The 24007-nt window shown below is 50.8% G+C and overlaps 1 protein-coding gene and 1 pseudogene across 1 annotated transcript; one reads left to right on the top strand and one right to left on the bottom strand.

Annotated features, from left to right (window-relative positions):
- Positions 1-1869: 1869 nt before the first annotated feature.
- Positions 1870-17035, bottom strand: LOC140420112 (uncharacterized). Its single transcript, XM_072504129.1, has 2 exons — positions 16779-17035; positions 1870-4446 (listed from the first exon to the last, which is right to left on the bottom strand). The coding sequence occupies exon 2, from the start codon at positions 4113-4115 to the stop codon at positions 2886-2888; it is 1230 nt and encodes a 409-aa protein (XP_072360230.1). The 5' UTR covers positions 4116-4446; positions 16779-17035; the 3' UTR covers positions 1870-2885.
- A 179-nt stretch (positions 17036-17214) lies between these two features.
- Positions 17215-23689, top strand: LOC140420113 (josephin-2 pseudogene; annotated as a pseudogene).
- The last annotated feature ends 318 nt before the right edge of the window (positions 23690-24007 follow it).

Raw genomic sequence — 24007 nt, forward strand, 5'->3', positions numbered from 1 at the left:
ATTGCCCAGACCTTACCCTCTCTGACCCACACGCCCGAAATCACCCTGTCGTGTATCCTCCGGGCAGGCAGCAGCGGGAATTCCCCTACCTGCCTCCTCACAGACCCCAACCTGCACATACCTGAAGGCATTTCCCAGGGGTAACCCAAATTTCTCTTCCAGCGTCCTCAGACTGGCAAAAGTCCCATCAATGAATAGGTCCCCCATCCTTTTGATTCCCGCCCGATGCCAACTTAGGAATCTGCCATCCATCCTGCCCGGTGCAAACCTATGGTTGTTCCGTATCGGGAACCAGATTGAGGCCCCCACCTCCCCCCTGTACCATCTCCACGGCCCCCAGATCCTCAATGTCGCCGCCACCACCGGGCTCGTGGTGTACCGCGTCGGCGGTAGCGGCAACGGTGCCATCGCCAGTGCCTCCAGGCTAGTACCTACACATGACGCCGCCTCTAGTCTTTTCCACTCCGCCCCTCCCCCTCCATTACCGAATCATTGCCACATTAGCTGCCCAGTAGTAACTACACAGATTCGGCAGTGCCAGCCCACCCCCCTCCCGACTGGGCTCCAGGAACAGTCTCTTAACCCTCGGTGTCTTACTTGCCCACACATACCTCATAATGCTCTTGCTCACTCGCTTGAAAAAGGCCTTAGGGATGAGAATAGGCACTGGAACACGAACAAGAACCTAGGGAGGGCCGTCATCTTAATGAACTGCACCCTGCCCGCCAGGGAGAGTGGCAACACGTCCCATCTCTTAAAGTCCTCCTCCATCTGGACCACCAACCACACCAAGTTGAGCTTATGCAGGACCCCCAACTCTTGGCCACCTGGATACCCAAATACTGGAAACTCCTCTCCACCCTCTTGAGCGGCAGCTCCTCCAACCTCTTCTCCTGGCCCCTCGCATGCACCACAAAGAGCTTGTTCTTCCCAACGTTGAGCTTGTATCCTGAGAAGTCTCCAAACTCCCTAAGGGTCTACATGACCTCTGCAATCCCCTCCACTGGAACTGCGATATACAAAAGCAGGTCATCTGCATATAATGAGATCCGATGCTCCTCCCCTCCCCGGACCAACCCCCTCCAGTTTATAGACTCCCTCAGCACCATGGCCAGCGGCTCATTTGCCAGGACAAACATCAGGGGGGACAGGGGGGCACCCCGGTCTTGTCCCGCAGTACAGTCTAAAGTACTCTGACCTCAGCCGATTTGTCGATACGCTCGTCACCGGGGCCTGGTACAACAATTTGACCCACCCTATCAACCCCTCACCGAACCCAAACCTGCCCAGCACTTCTCACGGGTACTCCCACTCCACCCGATCAAAGGCCTTCTCCACTTCCATTGCCGCCACCACTTCCGCCTCCCCCATCCTCCGAGGGCATCATGATCACATTCAGGAGCCTCCGCACATTTGCATTCAATTGCCTGCCCTTCACAAACCCCGTCTGGTCCTCGTGTATCACTCCCGGGACACAATCCTCAATCCTAGTCGCCAGGACCTTCGCCAACAACTTGGCATCCACATTGAGGAGCGAAATCAGCCTATACGAGCCACACTGCAGCGGGTCCTTGTCCTGCTTGAGGATAAGCAAGATCAGAGCCCGCGACATCGTTGGGGGAAGAATCCCTTCTTCCTTCGCCTCGATGAAGGTTCTCACCAGCAACGGGCCCAGCAGTTCCACAAACTTCCTGTAGAACTCAACCGGGAACCCATCTGCCCCGGGGCCTTGCCCGCCTGCATACTCCCCAACCCCTTAACCAGCTCCTCCATCCCGATCGGTGCCCCCAAACCTTCTACCTGCCCCTCCTCCACCATTGGAAACTTCAATTGGTCCAGGAACCGCCACATCACCCCCCCCCCCCCCCCCCCCCGCTGGGGGATCTGACTTGTACAGGTTCCCGTAGAAATCTCTAAAGACCTCATTTATTTTGGCCGGACTCCTCACCGTGTTCCCCCCTCTGTCCCTGATTCCTCCAATCTCCCTTGCCGCCTCCTTCCTACGTAGCTGATGCGCCAGCATCCGACTGGCCTTCTCCCCATACTCGTACGCTGCACCCTGTACCCTCCTCCACTGGGCTTCAGCTTTCCCCATAGTCAGCAATCAAACTCCGTTTGGAGGCTCCGGCGCTCCTTCAGCAGCCCCTCTTCAGGGGATTCCGCGTATCTCCTATCCACCCTCAGTAACTCCCCCACCAATCTCTCCCTCTTATCCCTGTGAGCCCTGATTGAGATTAGCTCTCCCCTGACCACCGCCTCCAAGACCACACTCACCAATACCTCCCCATTATTATTGGCCTCCGTGTACCTTTGAATGCACCCTCGGCCCCGCCCACAGACCTCATCTGCCAGCAGTGGCACATTCATGCGCCACAGCGGGCGCTGGCCCCTCTCCTCCCCCAACTCCAGCTCCACCCAGTGCGGGGCAGTGTCCAAAATCGCTATTGCCGAGTACTCCGTCCCCTCCACTCTTGGGATCAACTCCCTACGCACCACGAAGAAGTCTATCCGTGAATAGGCCTTGTGCACATGGGAAAAGGAGAACTCTCTAGCCGCTGGCCTGGCAAACCTCCACGGGTCCACTGCCCCCATCTGATCCATAAACCCCCTCAGAACCTTGGCTGCAGCTGGCCTCTTGCCCGACCTCGACCTGGATCGATCCAGTGCCGGGTCCAGTACCGGATTAAAGTCCCCCCCCACCTCCAGATCCGGGAGCCGGCTCAGCATGCACTTCATGGACCCTCTATCGTCCCAATTCGGGGCATATACATTCACCAGCACCACCCGGGCCCCCTGCAGCCTACCACTCACCATCACAGATCGGCCCCCTTTATCCGCCACAATACTCCGCCTCAAAAGTCACCCGCTTGCTCACACTTCTCGCACTAAAAGCAGGTTAATGGCTTCTCCCCGGTGTGAACTCGCTGGTGTCTCTGCAGGTGGAATGACTGAGTGAATCCCTTATCACACTGAGAGCAGGTGAACGGCTTCTCCCCGGTGTGAACTCGCTGGTGTCTCTGCAGGCTCGATGAAGTAGTGAATCCCTTATCACACTGAGAGCAGGTGAACGGCCTCTCCCCGGTGTGAACTCGCTGGTGTTTCCGCAGGACGGATGATTGAGTGAATCCCTTCTCACACTGAGAACAGGTGAACGGCCTCTCCCCAGTGTGAACTCGCTGGTGTATCAGCAGGCTCGATGAAGTAGTGAATCCCTTCTCACACTGAGAGCAGGTGAACGGCCTCTCCCCAGTGTGAACTCGCTGGTGTTTCCGCAGGGCGGATGATTGAGTGAATCCCTTCTCACACTGAGAACAGGTGAACGGCCTCTCCCCAGTGTGAACTCGCTGGTGTGTCAGCAGGCTCGATGAAGTAGTGAATCCCTTCTCACACTGAGAGCAGGTGAACGGCCTCTCCCCAGTGTGAACTCGCTGGTGTTTCCGCAGGCTCGTTGAAGTAGTGAATCCCTTCTCACACTGAGAGCAGGTGAACGGCCACTCCCCAGTGTGAACTCGCTGGTGTGTCTGCAGGCTGGATAAGTGAGTGAATCCCTTCTCACACTGAGAGCAGATGAATGGCCTCTCCCCAGTGTGAACTCGCTGGTGTGTCTGCAGGCTGGATAAGTGAGTGAATCCCTTCTCACACTGAGAGCAGGTGAATGGCCTCTCCCCAGTGTGAACTCGCTGGTGTCTCTGCAGGTTGGATAACCGAATGAATCCCTTCCCACATTGAGAGCAGGTGAACGGCCTCTCCCCAGTGTGAACTCGCTGGTGTGTCTGCAGGCTGGATAAGTGAGTGAATCCCTTCTCACACACAGAGCAGATGAATGGCCTCTCCCCAGTGTGAACTCGCTGGTGTGTCTGCAGGCTGGATAAGTGAGTGAATCCCTTCTCACACTGAGAGCAGGTGAATGGCCTCTCCCCAGTGTGAACTCGCTGGTGTCTCTGCAGGTTGGATAACTCAGTGAATCCCTTCCTACACACAGAGCAGGTGAACGGCCTCTCCCCAGTGTGGCTGCGTCGATGAACTTCCAGCTGAGATGGGACCCTGAATCCCTTCCCACAGTCGCCACATTTCCACGGTTTCCCTATGTTTTGGGTGTCCTCGTGTCTCTCCATGTTGGACAATCAGTTTAAGCCTCATCCACACACAGAACACATGTACAGTCTCTCCCCACTGTGAATGGTGTGATGTTTTTTCAGGCTGTGTAACAGGTTAAAGCTCTTTCCGCAGTCAGTGCTCTGGAACACTCTCACTCGGGTGTGTGCGTCTCGGTGCTTTTCCAGTCACACTGATGGTTAAAATCTTTTGAGGCTGACAGAAAAGACAAACATTTCTCCTTCTAGATACGAAGTCGGGTGATATTCAGTTCCAAGGAATTGAGAGACTCAGTCAGATTGAGACGTGAAGTTTGAGATTTCAGTCTGTAATTCCTCCTCTTCTAATATCCTGTAAAAACAATTTACAAAAGACATCACTGTCAGTACAGGACAGAAATTCAGAACAGACAATTCTCGTTCCTAGAGAACATTCTTTCCTCGCTCATTCCCCAAAAGCTGCAAATCTCCATCCCACACACTCTCCCTCCATTCTCACTGCTGTATCTAATATTCACCCTCCCAATTCTCCTGAAGGTGTTGATTCAGGTTGATTGACAGATGCATGCTCACTGCTTCCTGTCCTAGGCACAGAGATCATAACAAATACGAGCTGCAGATGGCCATTTGGCCCATTGAGCCTGCTCGTCTATTCTGTGGGATCATTGGCCGATCTATGTCAGCGACATTCTCAGTGTTATTGACCAGAGTGTGCTGACTCAATATCTGTGAGCTCATGAGTTCGAGCTGTAAAACACCATTAAGAGGCTCGATGATCCGGAGGAGAGAATCCTGAACGTTGAGCAAGATGCGTCCTCGGCGGAGGCACAAATTTAATCCTTGGAAAACTGGCCGAGTGGTGTGGTGGACTCCTGGAGAACTTGGAGAACCAAAGGTCAGAGAAAGAACATCTGAGTCGTCGGCCTGCCAGAAGGTGTGGAGGGGAAGGCTCGCGTTAGGTTCTTCGAGGACCGGCTGCCACGTTTTCTCAAGCTGGATCTGAAGCCTGGGTATTAGAATTAGAAATTAGAAAGGGCATCGGATCCTGTCTTTGAGGCCAAGGGATAGTTTTCATCCCAGGCCTGTAATCATTCCCTTCCACAACTTGAAAGATCACCAGAGGGTCCTGGAGACGGGCAAGGTGAGGTGAGACCTGGCTCCCACCTCACCTTACAGTAAATTATGTCACTTTATCCTGTGACCCTGAAAATTATATTGACAACTCCGTCAAGTCTTTCAATAATCTGACTACTGCCTTGGTCTTCGCTAAATCCTCGAAGGGCTACGATTGGAGCGATGATTTGCAGCTCAGACTAACTCAGGCTCTAATCTAAACTCTTTCCCTATCTTGGTGTTTTTGTCTGAAATTGTTGTCTTTTATCCTGTTGAAGGGAGTTGTTATTCTGTGAGCGCCAATTGAATGTCTTCTTCTTCTCCTCGAGTGTTCCAGGGACTCGGATTATCTTATCTCAGTTATGGCAGATGTGCCGTGTGCTTATTATCCGTTGTCTTCTATTATCCGAGCGTTAATCATGGCAGAATCGAGTGGAGCCATTGCCGAAGGGTGGGTGGTGGTGGATGTAGGTCTTCACGGGTGAGTCTAAAATGCGGGAGGGGCATTCATTCCCCATTCCCTTGTTGGCCCTTCTTTTCTTCTCATTTTGGAGAAGGTACCCTGAGGGTAACGACAGTCTGGCCGTGGGGTTAATCCTCCGGGTCCTCAGTCTTATTGAGGAATGTCCCCTTGGATCTATTGTGTTGGTGATTCTTTTGTATTTTTGTTATTCTGGGAGGGTTTATGTGTTGTTGACTTTATCCTACTCTGGTACAGACGGGGCTTTTATCCGTGAAAGGAGCAGTTTGTGGAAACGTTGGTGCCTCTGGTGTAAAGAGAGTTGGAGGAGGGGGTAATGGCGCACGCCCGATTGTGGTGTGAAAATCTGTTCCTGTCTCTCTGTCGCCTAACTAATGGCAGCAGTTAATCTGCAAATTTTCTCAGGGAATGTACGGGGCATCCATCACCCTATCAGAAGGAAAAAGATCCTCTCCTTTCGTAAGGAGAAAGTCGACATAGCTTTATTACTGGAAGCCCATCTGGATGATGAGGAACACTTTAAATTGAGGCAGGATTGGGTGGGGCAGGTTTTTTCACCTCCTTTTCCTCAAATAGGAGGGGTGTGGCAATCCTTATGAATAAAAATATCCCTTTTAAGGTTGAAACCTGCACCAAGGACAAAGGAGGGAGATATGTGATCATTAGAGGTTTGGTGAATGGAGATGTTGTTTCAATAATGAATCTTTATGGATCCCCGATTACTCCCGGAGTTCATTACGAAGGTTTTTGTGAATTTTGTACAGTTAGCTTCGACTAACTCTTTGTGGTTGGTGACTTCAATTGCCACTTAAATCCTCTGGTAGATAAGCTCCCGGTTACCAGGAACCCCCCCACCCCCCCACTCACGCTGCAAGCTAGGGTGTTGGCCTCGGCTTGTGAGGAGGTGGGTTATGTGGATGTTGAGAGAACTTTGTACCCGAGGAGCAGAGATTTTACCTTCTTTCCAGCCCCACATCATTGTCATACTCGAATCAGCAATTTGTTTGTGCCGAGGACGATCCTACACCTGGTGTCCACTTGCACCACAGGGAGCATCGTAATCACAGACCTTCCCCCGTTTGTCTGGAGTTTCTGCTCGAGGGCTCACCCCCAGGTCGAGAACGTAGAAGTTTGATGCCTCCCTGATAAGAGACACTTCATTTACGGCACACTTTACGGAATAGTTTGAGTTCTTCCTTTCGGTTAACTCGACTCCTGGTATTTCCCCCTCCATTTTGTGGGAGACGTGTAAAGTTTATGCTCGGGGCTGATCATGTCTTACACTGCTAATAAAAGGTGCAGGATGTTGGAGAACCAGTGGCATCTGGAGGTTTGTTTGGTGAAGGTGGAGGAGAATCATATGGAGGGCCCGAGTCGGCTACTGTTGAAGGAGGATAACACGGCAAGAGTGCTTTGGGTTCACACGGCAAGAGCGGCTTTGGGTTAACACGGCAAGAGTGCTTTGGGTTAACACGGCGGAGCAGCTTTGGGCTCCCTATTGTCCCAACAGAAAAGTTGGACGTTTGCGAGGCAGAAGTTGTACGAGTTTGGGGAATAAGCTGAGCAAATACGTAGCCTGTTTGACAAAGAAAAGGTCGACTTTAGAGCAATTCCCTCTGTTCGGCTTCGGAGAGGGAAAAGGGTCATGAAGACAAACTAGTATTTCAGGAATTCAATGCAGGATTATACAAGTCTGAGCAATATTCTGATGTGTTGGTGAGTGTGGAACATGTTTTCTCTTCCCTGAAGCTTCTGGAGGCCTCAGAAAGCCATTGTGAGGCTCTTAACGCTCCCCTTTCGAGGGAAGAGTATTAAAGGCCATGAAGGAACTGCAGCCGGGTAAAGCCCGGGACCGGATGGCTGTGGGTGAGTTTTATCGGGGGATTGAAGATTTGTTGTTGGACCCGTTGATAGATATGTATTGTCACTCTTTTGACTCAGGGATGCTGCCACCGACTCTTGGTGAGGTTAATATCTCTTTGATCCTGAAGGTGGGCAAGGACCCAAGGAGTGGGCCTCTTATCGCCCAATCTCTCTTTTGAATGTTGACTTGAAACTGCGATCTTATGTTTTGGCGATAAGGCTGGCGGACATCCTTCTGACAATCGTGCGGGAGGACCAGACTGGGTTTATACGGAGAAGGTTTTCCAGTAACAATGTTGGAAGGTTGCTGAATGTGATTCAGGCTTTTCAGAAATATGCACTGGATGGGCTGCTGATCTCCTTCGATGCAGAGAAAGCTTTTGCTCGAGTTGAGTGGAATTATCTGGTGTATCCGCTGCGAGGCTTCGGGTTGGGTGAGGTTTATATTGAGTGGATTCAATTGATACATCACAAACCGGCAGCAGCGGTGCTCACCAATGGTTTAAGGGCATCAAACCTTGAGCTTCAGAGAGGGACAAGACTGGACTGCCCTCTGTCCCCCTTGCTGTTTGCATTGGCCATTGAGCCCTTGCTGGAGGATATCAGATCAGATCCTCTGATATCGGGACTGGGGAGTGGCATGAGGCAGCACACGATCACTCTGTGTGCAGATGACGGGCTGCTGATGATGTCGATCCCCAGTGTTTCAGTCCTGGTCATTATTGGAGTAGTGGGTAGATTCAGTGCCTTCTCCGGTTACGAGATCAATTTTACTGAGTCCAAGGCCATGCCGGTGGGGAGGGGTTGAGGTGTAAGCCTCCTCCTCTTGCTAACTTCCCCTTCAGATGCCCCCCCACCCCCACCATGCCATTTAAAAACCGGTGAATGTCAATGGCCCCTCTTTCAGGCAGCTGTATGGGGCCAACTTTTCACAGCTGATGGTGACTATTAGGTGGGACCTTGCCCGGTGGTCGGCTCTTCCGATTTCATGGCGAGGATTGCCTTCATTAAAGTGAATGTGTTGCCCAGACTGTTGTACCCTCTGCAGATGCTGCCTATACTGCTGTCAACCAGAGTTGTTAGGGGAATTAATCAAATCAGGGCAGGACCTACTCAGTTAATGGTAGGGAGTTGGGGACAGTTACAGAACAAAGAGATCTAGGAGTACAGGTTCACAGCTCCTTGTAGGTGGAGTCGCAGGTGGACAGGGTGGTGAAGAAGGCATTCAGTATGCTCAGTTTTATTGGTTAGAATATTGAACACAGGAGTTGGGATGTCTTATTGAAGTTGGACAAGACATTGGTAAGACCGCAGATGGATAGGCTGGGACTTTTTTTCCCTGGAGCGTAGGAGGCTTAGGTGTGACCTTATAGAAGTCTACAAAATAATGAGGAACATAGAAAAGGTATATAGTCAACATATTTTCCCTCAGGTAGAGGAGTCTAGAACTAGAGGGCATAGGTTTAAGGTGAGAGAAGAGAGATACAAAAAGACCAGAGGAGAAGTTTCTTTACATAGAAATGAAATGAAAAGAAAATTGCTTATTGTCACAAGTAGGCTTCAAATGAAGTTACTGTGAAAAGCCCCTAGTCGCCACATTACGGCGCCTGTTCGGGGAGGCTGGTAGAGGGTGGTGAGCATCTGGAATGGCTGCCGGAGGCAGTGGTAGAGGCGGGTACAATTTTGTCCTTTAACAAGCAGTTAGAAGTTACATGGGCAGGGTGGGTATAGAGGGAAATGGGCCAAATGCTGGCAAGTGGGACTAGCTTAGTGATAGAAGCTGGGCGGCATGGACAAGCTGGGCCGAAGGGCCTGTTTCCAAGCTGTAAATATCTATGACTCTACCTGGAACACAAATAAACCTTGCCTCAAGTTTGTTAAGCTCCAATCACCAGGAGCTAAGGGAGGGTATGGTCTCCTGAAAAATCAGGCTTCATCAATTGGCCTCTCGTCTTAGGTTCATAAGGGATTGGGTTAGGATGGAGCCAACATTCATCTGGCTCAATACAGAAGCAGGCCAGTCAGTTCTCCCTCGATCCAAAACCAGCATAGGCTGATTATGGAAAGCATCTCCATGCAATTTTTATGTCTGTAATTCATTCGGAGTCTGATGCATTGGGTAAAGTATGGGACTCCTATCTCAAATAGATAGGCTCCAAATTCACTGACTTGCTCCTCCTGGACTTTCCATGAGTGAATTCAATTTAACTTAGGGCACAGTGGTTAGTACTGCTCCCTCAGCGTCAGGGACCCAGGTTCAATTCCAGCCTTGGGTGGCTGTCTGTGTGGAGTTTGTGTATTCACCTTGTGGCTTTGAGTGTTTTCTCCGGGTGCTCCGGTTTCCTCCCACTATCCAAAGAAGTGCAGCGAAAGTGGATTAGTCACACTATTTTGCCCCTTAGTGTCCAAGATGTGTAGGTTAGGTGGGTTGACCATGATCAATGGACAGGCTTACGAGGATTGGATGGGGAGTGGGCCTGTGTGAAATGCTCTTTCTGAGGCTCAGTGCAGATGTGAAGGGGCGAATACCCTTCAGCACTACAGGAGTTCTATGTCATCTATGTTGTGTAATTCATTTTAATTTCATTATGCTGTTAGCCCGTCCCGTTTGTGATATTTTTGGGTTTACAAACTGAACTGTTATATACCCTTACCCTCTTTCCCCACTCACTACTTTAACCTGTTAACTGGTTCTTCAATTGATCTGGCATTTCATCTCGAGGCTCTGGTCCCTCAAATATCCTGTTCCAAATTAATTCTGCAATGTGTTGCTTGGATTGATGTTGGCAATATCTCTTGTTCCGCTCTGTGCCCATTTGCCACGATTTTTTCTGTTACTCTGTTGCATTCATTGATTAAAAATGATTTAAAACAAAACAATTTATTAAAAATCAGTCCAACTCATCCGTGAATATATTCAATGACCCCCACACACCACTGGTCCCTGGGAAGAGAAATCCAGAGACTAATAACCCTCCAAGGGAAGAGATTACTGGATTGTACTTTATTACAGAACCATAAATAATATATCTAATCTGTACCATATAACAGCACGAGACATGTCTCTGGTATTAATTTACTGTCCCCTTAAATGTCAGCCATCGCCTGGAGAAACCAGCCATTTAATTGTGAACATTCGGAAAGAGACCATCCTTTTAGCCAGACAAATAAATGTGTCAAGCTGAGGGAGCAAAGGATGTCAATGTCCTTAAGAGAGAGAGAGACCACTTCCGGGTGCGGCTATGCAGAGCTAGGTCGCACATTCGGCAGCTCCTGCTTGGAACGGACTTTTGGGCTCTTTTACAGGGCCCCCACGGCATTTGTTTGACATTTCCCGGTGTGGGAAGAAGGCGGCAATATTCCCCCGACAGTGTCCCCCAGGAAGGGTATGTCTCTTGGTTGCCAGACACACGCAGAAACAGTGAAAGATTTGGCTGCAACTACAGGATAAACAGGGCCTCTTCCAGCATGCAGGCGGGGGAAGGGCAAGCTTAAAGCTGCAAGCTGACCTGAGGGCCTGTATCAAAGGTGAATTCTAGCAGCAGAGGGAACAACTGTGAAAAGACCTCATCAAGGCCACTGAAGGGACTTCCGGTTGCGGTGATGCCTAGCTAGCCGCACGCTTCGGCGGCTCCAGCTCCGACGGACCTTCGGGCTCTTTTAAGAGCCCCAACGGGGAATTTTTCGACGACGCAACCCGGTGTGGGGCGTGTGAGAAGGGAGTCCCCCCCAAACGAAGGAGGAAAAAACCGGCGGCGGCGGCTGCAGCGCGAGGAATCGTCGACCAAAGGGTCAGAAAGAGAGAAGTACAAGATGGCGGCGGAGAAAGCGCAGGCGACATGGGGGCCTGAGCATGAAATTGTGAGACGGTGCGTGGAGCTGCTGAAGAGGGAGGTGCTGACCCCGTTGCTACAGGCAATTGAGGGGCTCAAGGAGACATTAAAGACCCAGGAGACAGAGCTCCGTGTGGTGGAGCAGAAGGTGACAGATATTGAGGACGAGATCCTGGGCCTGGCGGTTAAGACACAGACGCACGAGGCACTTCATAAAAAGTGTACTGAAAGGATCGAAGCCATAGAAAATGGAGCGCGAAGGAAGAACCTTCGGATACTGGGTCTCCCTGAGGGTGTGGAAGGAGTGGACTGTGGAGCGTACGCAAGTACGATGCTGAGCTCACTGATGGGTGCTGAGGCCCCTACGGGCCCCTTGGAGGTGGAGTGGGCAAATCGGATTCCGGCGAGAAGACCAAAAGCGGGGGAACCACCCAGGGCGATAATCGTGCGATTTTACCGCCTTAAGGATAGAGAAGAGGTCCTGAGATGGGCTAAAAAGGTGCGGAGTAGCAGATGGGAGAATGCAGTGGTACGGGTATACCAGGATTGGAGTGCGGAGGTGGCGAGAAGGAGGGCGAGCTTCAACCGAGCCAAAGAGGTGTTGCATAAAAGGAAGGTGAAGTTCGGGATGCTGCAGCCGGCAAGACTATGGGTCACGTATCAGGAGAGACACCATTATTTCGAGACGGCGGAGGAAGCATGGACCTTCATCAAAGAAGAGAAATTGGATCGGAACTGAGGGACTGATGCTGCAGGAAATGTTATTGTTAATGTTACGGTGGAAGTTAATTGAGAAGTAAACAGGGACGGGGGGAGACATTGGGGAAATGTGGGCGCCGGTGAGGGGGGAAAGACGGGACATAGTTGGAGAATGGGGAAGGGGAGGGGGAGGGGAGAGGGAGCTGCGCCATAAGAGGCGGGTCAGGTAAAGGGATGTTCCCGCACCAGAAAGAATAAGGCGGGAAGACAGGCGCAAGGCGGATGGGAGTTCCCCACATGGGGGGGGTCGAGGAGTGAGCAGGAGTAGCCGGGGTCAGTTGAAGTTAGCTGACTTACGGAAGTAATATGGGGGGAGCAATCAAGCTAGAAAGAGATCTAGCGGGGAGGGGAGGAGGGAGGGAGAAGGGGGGGGGGGGGACAACTGGGTTGCTGCTGCGGAAATCCAAAAGGAAATGGCTAAAGAGTGGGTGGGCGGGGATGGTGTGCGACGCTGGGGGAGCGAGCGGGAGCGCGGAGGCGGGATATGGGACTGGCCTAGAGAAGGTAATGGCTAGTCGACACGGGAGGGGGGCAGGTAGCCCCCTAGTGAGGCTGATCACGTGGAACGTGAGAGGCCTGAACGGACCGATAAAAAGGGCCCGAGTGCTCGCGCATTTGAAAGGACTAAGGGCAGACGTGGTTATGCTCCAAGAGACGCACCTAAAGGTGGCGGACCAAGTTAGGCTAAGGAAAGGATGGGTGGGACAGGTGTTCCACTCAGGACTGGACGCAAAGAATAGAGGGGTGGCCATTTTGGTGGGGAAACAGGTCGCATTTGAAGCAAAGAACATCGTAGCAGATAGCGGAGGTAGATATGTAATGGTGAGTGGCAGGCTGGAGGGAATGGAGGTCGTGTTGGTTAACGTGTATGCCCCAAACTGGGACGATGCGGGATTTATGAGACGGATGCTGGGGCGTATACCGGACCTGGAGGTAGGAAACTTGATTTTAGGAGGGGACTTTAATACGGTGCTGGACCCGGGGCTAGATAGATCCAGCTCAAGGACCGGAAGAAGGCCGGCAGCGGCCAAGGTACTTAAGGGGTTTATGGACCAAATGGGGGGAGTGGATCCATGGCGATTTCTTAGACCTAGGGCTAGGGAGTATTCCTTCTTCTCCCATGTCCATAAAGTGTACTCCCGGATAGATTTTTTTGTTTTGGGAAGGTCGTTGATCTCTAGGGTGGAAGAAGCTGAGTACTCAGCCATAGCGGTTTCGGATCATGCCCCACATTGGGTGGACCTGGAATTAGGAGAGGAAAGGGAGCAGAGAACACTCTGGCGATTAGATGTGGGACTGATGGCGGATGAGGGAGTGTGTGCAAGAGTGCGGGGGTGTATTGAGAGATACCTGGAGGTCAATGACGACGGCGAGGTCCCGGTGGGAGTGGTATGGGAAGCACTAAAAGCGGTGGTCAGAGGAGAGCTGATCTCCATTGGGGCCCACAAAAGGAAAACAGAGGCCAAGGAAAGGGAAAGATTACTGGGGGAGATTTTAAGGGTGGATAGGGAATTTGCAGAGACCCCGGAGGAGGAATTGTACAGGGAGAGGAGACGACTCCAGACGGAATTTGACCTTCTGACCACCAGAAAGGCGGAGGTACTGTGGAGGAAGGCACAGGGGAGGAGGTATGAATATGGGGAAAAGGCGAGTCGCCTGTTGGCTCATCAATTGCGAAAGAGGGCAGCAGCGAGGGAAATAGGAGGAATTAGAGACGAAAGGGGAGACACGGTGCGAAGGGCAGGAAAGATAAATGAGGTGTTCAAGACCTTCTATGAGGAACTGTATAGGTCTCAACCCCCAGAGGGAGAGGAGGGGATGCGGCAGTTCCTGGACCAATTGAGGTTCCCGAAAGTGGAGGAGCGGGGGGTGGTAGGCCTGGGGGCACCGATTGGGGTGGACGAGGTTATTAAGGGACTGGGAAGCATGCAAACAGGGAAGGCCCCAGGACCAGACGGGTTCCCGGTGGAGTATTACAGAAAATATGTGGACTTGTTGGCCCCGTTGATGGTGAGGACGTTCAATGAGGCCAGGAAAGGGGGGACTCTACCCCCGACGATGTCGGAGGCGACGATATCGTTAATTTTGAAGAGGGATAAAGATCCGTTGCAGTGCGGGTCCTATAGACCCATTTCATTGTTGAACGTGGACGCCAAATTGTTGGCAAAGGTACTGGCATCGAGGATAGAGGACTGTGTCCCGGGGGTGGTGCACGAAGACCAGACAGGGTTCGTAAAAGGGAGACAACTGAATGTTAACGTGCGACGACTATTAGGGGTGATAATGATGCCCCCAGTGGAGGGGGAGGCAGAGATAGTGGCGGCAATGGACGCAGAGAAGGCATTTGATAGGGTGGAGTGGGAGTATTTATGGGAAGTGTTAAGGAGGTTTGGGTTTGGGAACGGGTTTATTAGCTGGGTTAGACTTCTTTATGGGGCTCCAACGGCAAGCGTAGTTACAGGTCGACATAGATCGGAGTATTTCCGACTATACAGGGGAACAAGACAGGGATGCCCGCTGTCTCCATTGTTGTTCGCGTTGGCAATTGAACCTCTGGCCATGGCGTTGAGAGACTCCAGGAAATGGAGAGGGGTGATTAGAGGGGGAGAAGAACACCGAGTCTCGTTATATGCGGATGACCTATTGTTATACGTGTCGGACCCAGCGGGGGGAATGATAGAGGTTATGCGAATTTTGAGGGGGTTCGGGGATTTCTCGGGGTATAGGCTAAACATGGGGAAGAGTGAATTATTTGTGATACATCCAGGGGACCAGAGTAGAGAGATAGAAGGCTTGCCTCTAAGGAAAGTGGAAAGAAACTTCCGATACCTGGGGATTCAGATCGCTAGGAGCTGGGGAACCTTGCACAGACTTAATCTGACACGGTTGGTAGAACAAATGGAGGAGGACTTCAAGAGGTGGGACATGCAGCCTCTATCGCTGGCGGGCAGGGTGCAAGCAATTAAGATGATGGTCCTCCCGAGGTTCTTATTTGTATTTCAATGTCTCCCTATCCTAATCACTAAGACCTTTTTTAATAAAATAGACAGGAGCATCACGAGCTTCGTGTGGGCAGGGAAAGTTCCGAGAGTAAGGAGGGGGTTCCTTCAGCGTAGTAGGGACAGAGGAGGATTGGCACTACCGAACTTGGGCGATTACTATTGGGCCGCCAATGTGGCAATGATACGTAAATGGATGATGGAGGGTGAGGGAGCGGCGTGGGAAAGACTGGAGAGAAAGTCCTGTAAAGGGACGAGTTTAGAGGCGCTGGTGACGGCGCCGCTACCGATCTCACCTAAAAAGTTTACCACGAACCCGGTGGTGGCGGCAACATTAAATATCTGGGGACAGTGGAGGCGACAGAGAGGGGTGCGGGGAGCCCTGGTGGGGTCCCCAATCAGGAACAACCATAGGTTCGCCCCAGGAAGAATGGATGGAGGATTTCAGAGCTGGTTCCAGTTGGGAATTAGGAGGGTGGGAGATTTATTTATAGATGGGACTTTTGCGAGCTTGGGAGCATTGGAGGAAAAGTATAAGTTGCCCCGGGGAAATTTCTTGAGATATATGCAGGTGAGGGCATTTACTAGACAACAGGTGAGGGAATTTCCATTGCTCCCGACACAGGGGATACAGGACAGGGTGCTTTCAGGGGTGTGGGTCGGAGAGGGCAAGGTGTCAGAGATTTACCGAGAGATGAGGGAAGAGGGGGAGGAGTCGGTGGGCGAACTAAAAGGAAAGTGGGAAGAAGAACTAGGGGAGGAGATAGAGGAGGGTATGTGGGCTGATGCCCTAAGCAGGGTAAATTCCTCTTCCTCATGCGCCAGGCTTAGCCTGATTCAATTTAAGGTGCTACATAGAGCACACATAACGGGAGCAAGATTGAGCAGGTTCTTTGGAGTGGAGGACAAATGTGGGAGGTGTGGCGGGAGCCCGGCAAACCACGCACATATGTTTTGGGCATGCCCGGCACTGGAAGGGTATTGGAAGGGAGTGACGGGAGTGATTTCGCGGGTGGTGAAGGCCCGGGTCAAACCAGGCTGGGGGTTAGCTCTATTTGGAGTTGCGGAAGAGCCGGGAGTGCAGGAGGCGAAAGAGGCCGACGTTGTGGCCTTTGCGTCCCTAGTAGCCCGGCGCAGGATCCTACTCATGTGGAAGGAGGCGAAACCCCCCGGACTGGAGGCCTGGGTAAATGATATGGCGGGGTTCATTAAACTGGAGCAGATAAAGTTTGCCCTGAGAGGATCGGCTCAAGGGTTCACCAGGCGGTGGCAGCCATTTCTCGACTACCTAGGGGAACGTTAGAGGGAAGACAGATGACCAGCAGCAGCAACCCAGGGGGAGGGGGGGTTTAGTTTAGGTCAAAGATAAAGGGGTTTTGTTACTTGTGTATTGTTTAAAATTTCTGTATTGTTATTGTTGCGTTTGCTTTGTAAGAGGGGAAAAATTGTTGTTTGGGAAAAAATTTTCAATAAAACATTTATAAAAAAAAAAAAGAGAGAGAGAGACCTGGGCCAAGCTTTGCAGAGTCTGCACCCTCCCTGGATTCACTTCCTTTCCCTTCAGTTGCTGCAAGTGACCAATTGAAGGTGGGAATGAGAAAATAAATGGAAAGGAGAGGAAAAGTGTTTTACTCACATATGTTGGAGACATGAAGAAGTTTTCAGTCCGTGCGAGGCCCCAGGTTTCCTCATTGTCCAGCTTCCACGTTCGAACGGGGGAGCTGATTGGATGGTGGAAGAGAGTCCTTCCGGTTCACCAACTCTTCCCATTGGTCAACAACCTTCCACCGCCCCATTCATTGTCCCCCCTCCTCGAGACAAGGTTTCCAGGCAACCGACTGACGGCTCCGGCCAGAGCGAGAAGCCTCTCGGTGATTTTCTCTCCCCCCCGGCCCGGGACTGCGCATGTCTGAGGGAGAGGCGAGATTGCGCATGTCTGAGGGAGATGAGAGATTGCGCATGCCTGAGGGAGATGAGAGATTGCGCATGTCTGAGGGAGATGAGAGATTGCGCATGTCTGAGGGAGATGAGAGATTGCGCATGTCTGAGGGAGATGAGAGATTGCGCATGTGCGAGGGAAAGCTCACCACTGACCTTTCTGCTGAGGCGTTGACCAATGGGAAGGGTTGGATGACCGGAAGGACTCTGGTCCTCCAGGCAATCAGCGCGGGCTTTGTGTGAATGGAGCTTGAACATCACACAGACTGAAAACTTCTTCATGTCTCCAACATCTGTGAGTAAAACACTTTCTTTTCTCCCCCTTTCCATTTCTTTTCTCATTCCCACCTTCAATTGGTCACTTGCAGCAACTGAAGGGAAAGGAAGTGAATCCAGGGAGGGTGCAGACTCTGCAAAGCTTGGCCCAGGTCTCTCTCTCTCTCTTAAAGACATTGACATCCTTTGCTCCCTCAGCTTGACACATTTATTTGTCGAGACTCTCTCTGAAGCTCAAATACGACAATTATAAACCATCCATGAGCCCTGCCCCTGACCAGCCTGTAATATAACAGGGGCCGGTTAACCTCAGTTGTTCGGACAGCTGGTTTGTGATGCAGAGCGAGGGTTCAATTCCTGGCTGAGGTTATTCAACCTTGTCTCAACCTTGTGTCTTGCCTGAGGTATGTTGATCCTCAGGTTGAATCACCACCAGTCAGCTCTACCTCTCAATGGGGAAAGCAGCCTATGGTCATCTGGGACCTTGGCGACTTTACCTATAATCTAACAATTTAATCCACTCGACATAATCCTCACCGATTCCGAAGCCTCGAACGGTATGCACCAGATAATTCGACTTGAGCGAAAGCTTTCTCTGCATCGAAGGAGATCACCAGCCCATCCACTGTGTATTTCTGAAAAGCCTGAGTCACATTCAGCAACCGTCCAACATTGTTACTGGAAAACCCTTATAAACCCAGTCTGGTTACCACCCGCCACGCCCCCCCCCCCCCCCCCCACACGATTGTTGGAACCCCCCCACCACGATTGTTGGAAGGATGTCCTCCAGCCTTCTCGCCATCAATGGGTCCAACAACAAATCCTCCCTCAAGCCCCCTATAAAACTCACACCCACAGCCATCCGCTCCTGGTGCTTTACCCAGCTGAGCTCCTTCATGGCCTTTGAGACCTCTTCCCTAGAAAGGGGAGCATTAAGAGGCTCACACTGGCTTTCTGAGGCCTCCGTAAGCTTCAGGGAAGAGAATAAATGCTCCATATCCAGCAACCCTTCACCAGACTTCACAGACTTTATAATCCTGCATAGAATTCCCCGAATCCCTGTTTATCTCCTCTGTCCTCACAACCCTTTTCCCTCCCCCAAGCTGCACAGATGGAACTGTTCCAATGTCAGCCTTTTTCTTTGTCAAACAGGTCATGTATTTGCTCGGCTTATTCCCAAACTCGTACACCGTCTGCCTCGCAAACCTTTCTCGACCTGCTGCATCAATAGGGAATCCAAAACCACTCTTGTCTCATTAAGCTCCTTCAGCAATAGCTTATTAGAGATCTCCTTATAATTCTGCTCGGCCTTCGTGAAACAAACCCCCAGACATTGCTGGTTCTTCAGCATCCGAGCATAAACTTTACATGTCTCCCATAAATTGGAGGGGGGGAATACCAGGGGTTGGGTTAACCCAAAGGAGAACTCCAACTCGTTCTTACAATGCTTAGTAAATTAAGTATCTCTTATCAGAGAGGCAGCAAACCTCCACATTCTCGGCCTGGGGGTGAACCCTCGAGTAGAATTCCAGAGAAACGGGATGGTCCACAATCGATGTTCACTACGGTGCAAGAGGACACCAGGTGTAGGATCGTCCTTGACATAAAAATTTTGTTGATTCCAGTATGACATTGATTCGGGCTGGAAAGAAGGTAAAATCTCCGCCCCTCTGGTGCAAAGTTCTCCAAACATCCACATAACCCACCTCCTCACAAGTAAAGGCCGACGCCCTAGCTTGCGGGGTGGGGGTCGGGGGGTGGGGGTGTTCCTGGTAACCGGGAGCTTATCTACCAGACGATTTAAGTGGCAGTTGAAGTCGCCAAACACACAAGAGTTAGTTGAAGCTAGCTCTGCAAAATCCACAAAGAACTCTGGGGAGTAATTCGGGGAATGTCCATAAACATTCATTATTGAAGCAACATCTCCATGCACCGAACCTCTAATGATCGCATATCTATCTCCTTTGTCCTTGGTGCAGGTTTCAACCTTAAGAGGGATATTTTTATTAATAAGGATTGCCACACCCCTGCTACTTGATGAAAAGGAGATGAAAAAACCTGCCCCACCCAATCCCGCCTCAATTTAAAGTGTTCCTTATCATCCAGATGAGTTTCCTGTAATAAAGCTATGTCGACTTTCTCCTTAAAGGAGAGGATAACCATAGATTTGAGCCAGGGAAGTGGGATTGGAAATTTTCGGAGATGAGATTGGAAAGGAATTTGGACACTAAAAGATTTATTTCTTGGGGGTCGTTTTGCGGGATTGAAGGAGCTGGGAACGAAGTATGGGCTGGGGCAAGGGAAAATATTTAGATATATGCAGGTTCGAGAGTTTGCCAGAAAGGAGATACAGAGTTTCCCAGTAGAGCCAGCTTCCACATTGCTGGAGGAGGTGCTGACGACAGGGGGACTGGGGAAGGGGTAGTATTGGTGGTTTACGGGGCTATTTTGGAGGAGGAGAAGGCGCCCTGTGTATTTATGTTTGCCCTATGTATTGTTCTCATGTATGGAATGATCTGTCTGAACTGTACACAGAACAATACTTTTCACTGTATCTCGATACACGTGACAATTAACAAATCCAATCCTCACCATTGAGGTGATAGTATTTCCAATCAGTAAGGCTACTCCACCCCCTCTGCCATATTCTCTGTGCCTCCTGTAAACTTTATAACCGGTATATTTGTCCAGTCCAGACCATGCTGCTACTTGTTTTTGGAACTGTATTGAGTTCCCCTGAGGCCTTCCCCATCCCCTCCATTTATTAGTTTAAAGTCCTTCTTACCTCCCTATTTATCCTTTCCACAAGGACACTGGTCCCAGATCGGTACAGATTCTTCCTATCCCAATACTGATGCCAGTGCCCCGTGAAATGGAACCCCTCTTTCCCGTACCACTCCTTTAGCCACGTGCTTACTTCTGTAACTTTCTCATCCCTGTGTCAAATTTGCACGTGGCTCGTGTAATAATCCAGAGATTATATCCTTTGAGGACCTGTTCTTTAATTTTGTTCCTCGTTCCTGATTTTCCCCAAACAGGTCCTCTTTCCGAGTCTTGCCGATGTTGTTTGTCCCAACGTGGATCACAACAACTGGATCCTCCCCCTCCCTCTCCAATATCCTTTCAAGCCGGTTAGAGATGCCCCTCACCCTGGCACCGGGCAGGCAACATACCATGTGGGACTCTCGGTCCTGCTTCCAAAGGATGTTATCAGTTCCCTTAATTATAGAATCCCCGACAACTACCACTTCCTCCCCCCACTTGAATGGCCTCCTGTACCAGGGTGCAGTGGTCAGCTAGCTCATCCTTCCTACAGTCACTGCTCCGATACCCTGCCCCTCCGAGTCCACTCCCTGGATACTCGGCTGCGAATCCCCGAGATAAGGTTTTTGTCCTCACAGCTCCGAAACTCCGTCCCTCCGAGTCCGCTCCCTGGAGACTAGGTATGGGGAATAGGTATTGGAGACGAGGTATTGGGGAATGAGAGGAAGGAATGTTCCATAGAAACTAGAATTCTCTGATCTGAATTTCTATCCTGTACTGAGTGTTGACTTTTGTAAACTCCTTTTACAGATATTACAAGAGGAGGAATTGCAGACAGAAATCTCAATTGTCACGTCTCGGTCTTACAGAGTCACTCCTTGGGATCTGAGTATCATCGGCCTTTGAATCTAGAAGGAGAAATGTTTGCCGGATCTGTCGGCATCAAAAGATTTTAACCATCAGTGTGACTGGAAAAGCACCGAGACACACACACCCGAGTGAGTGTGTTCCAGGGGACTGACTGTGGAAAGAGTTCAAGTCTCTGTCCTCGAGGAGCTCCCGCCGGTGGCCACTGTCTATGCCGCTTTTGTGGGTTTCCGCGATTTTTGCTCCCCCCCCCCCCGATTTTCGGCGGCCTTTGGGGCTGTCCCGGGCGTCCAGCCGGGCCGGTTTCAGAACCGGCGAGGAACCCCACGCGAGTGTCTGGCGGCCGGAGCTGAGGTGTCGGGCCCGGGACGCACGCATTTGGAGCAACGGGGGCGGAGCCAAACTGAGGATGAGGCGGCAGGCCCGAAGCCAGGGCGCAATGTAGTGGAGATGTTCCACACCGGGTGGCTCCCGCCTAGAGTGTGTTTTTTTTAAGAAGTCGGAAGTCCGGTCCCGGGGGACGTTTTGAGGAATATTCAAAAAAACTTTTTTTGGAAGAAATTTTTTGTTTTTAGATTGAAGAAAGAAAAACAAAAATAATAAGTCGTTAAAAGATGCAAAAAGGGCTCTCTGTCCGGTGTCCGGGCCTGGGCGGGAATGCCGCATCCTCGGGGTTGGCGGTGACTCACCCAGTGGCCTGCCCTCTCTCTCTGGGTGTGGGGATGTCGGAGCCCCCCCCGGGTGTGGGGATGTCGGAGCCCCCCCCTCCGCTGTACCACGAGCGGCAGCGCCTGGAGCTCTGCGCCCTCCACGCCCTCAACAACCTCCTGCAGCAGCCGCTCTTCACCCAGCAGCAGCTGGACGGGCTGAGCGGCCGGCTGGCTCCCGACTCTCTGGTGAATCCACATCGCAGTTTGTTAGGAACCGGGAACTATGATGTCAACGTCCTCATGGCCGCCTTGCTAACTCAAAGTCTGGCTGCGATTTGGTGGGATAAACGCAAGTCGCTCAGCAGCTCGGTGCTGAGCCGGGTCCATGGCTTCATCCTCAACATTCCCTCCAACATGACGCTGGGCTTTGTCTCGCTCCCCATCCAGCGCAAGCACTGGGTGGCAGTCAGGCAAATCAACGGGCCTACTACAACCTGGACTCCAAACTAAAGGCCCCGGTTCCAATCGGGAATGAGGAGGAACTGAGGAAGTTCCTGCAGGACCAGATCGCCCAGGATCCCTGTGAGCTGCTGCTGGTGGTGCCGAGGGAGGTGGAGGAGGACGGAAGCTGGCTGCTCGCTCCCTGAACGCGAGACACGGGAGATCGGGCAGCTGGAGCGGTGAGGGGGGGGGAAGGTCTCGCCGCCGATGGCGGGCTGACTCGGAGCTCCAGCTGTGACAGATGAAGCCAGCGCGCTGGGGAGGTGGAAAAAATAATTGGAAACTCTAAATGTATTTAAAAAAGAACTTGAAATGTTTAAAGAGACAATATCAGCAGGACTGTTATTGAATCATTGCCTCTATCATTTCCTATATTGCTCCATCGTCATAGTTTAAGTTCATTGACCAGACTGAAACAAACAGGAATGGGGTTTTAATACATAATATTATGCAATGTTGCTTGATGGTACAGTTAGAACTCAGCTCAATTCCTCGAGGTCACTCTCATTGGGAATATCACATAATTAAATAAAAGAATGACAATGTTAGGGGTGAAAATATTCACATGATGACCTGAGTATCAGTAAAAAAAAGCAGTTTATGATGTCAGAATTCTGGGAGGGAAGGTCTCAGACTCCACAGCCTGTGACAGCACCTTCTCTCACTTGAGCTAAAGCTCACATGGGTTAACATACAGATTCAAGGGGCGGAATTAGTTGTTTTCTCATTTACATACAATCAATCAACTATATTCACGTCACACTTTTTACATGCAATAAATCAATTTTCCTGGCATACCCAATTATCACATATATGGTTAAAGTGGGTGTTGTCTTACCCGCCGCTAACTTCATACAGAAGTCATTCAAAACTAACTAATGTGCCCTGTCTACAGCCTTAGACCTTGAGCTTATCAAGGATACATTGCAAGTCTTGTTCTGTGAAGCTGTTATCAGCGGCTGTTGGGACACTCTCTATACATACCCACGCTTGGGTCTCATGAGACAGCTTACAGGCTTGTTCAGCCATTTTGTGTCTTTTCTGATGTTAACAGCATTGTGTATACACTATCTATTTCTACAAATTGCCTCTTCTAAACAGGCATCTAAGCCAATGAGTACCTTTTGTTTCATCAGAACTATTCAAAAGTAATATGGGAGCACAGATGTAGTTACAGGGCCACCTATAATTTATATCATAGTCCAGTATCACACAATGCCCTCCAACACTTCCCCCCCCCCCCCCCCTTTTGGTCATGGAAGATGTTTATAGAACTCCAACCATATTCGGGTGTCCGACCAGCCAGGGTTGGAAACGGGTGCGGAGGCAGATGTTGTAGCCTTCGCCTCGTTGATCGCCCGAAGACGGATCCTGATGGGTTGAAGAGCAGCCTCTCCACCCTGTGCCCTGGCGTGGCGGGGGGACCAGTTGGAATTCTTGACTCTTGAGAAGATTAAGTTTGAACTGAGGGAAAGGATGGAGGGGTTCTACAATTCATGAGCATTATTCATTATGCACTTTCAAGAACTGGATAACATCGAACATTAGTTGGGGCGGGTGGGTGGGAGGGGAGGGGGAGGGGGGCTGTGTGTGTTAATGGCGACTATGGGTGATTCCTGATTCCTTTTTGTCATTTGTTTATGTGAACATGCGAGCTAATGTTTGGGGTTTGGTGGGAGGATGGGATCGTTGTTATTGATATGGGGATTGACATATTTGTTACTGATTATTGTTGGGTGTAAATTTGGGAGAAAATGTGAGAAAAGAGGAGAATAAAAAAAAAATGTTTTAAACTCACTCTCAACATTTTTTATCACCCAAATGTACTGGGGAGTTAAAATTGGATTGCTGCCAAACTCGTCTTATCTTT

The sequence above is a fragment of the Scyliorhinus torazame genome, chromosome 5 (genome assembly GCF_047496885.1).
Source record: "Scyliorhinus torazame isolate Kashiwa2021f chromosome 5, sScyTor2.1, whole genome shotgun sequence".
NCBI lineage: Eukaryota > Metazoa > Chordata > Chondrichthyes > Carcharhiniformes > Scyliorhinidae > Scyliorhinus > Scyliorhinus torazame.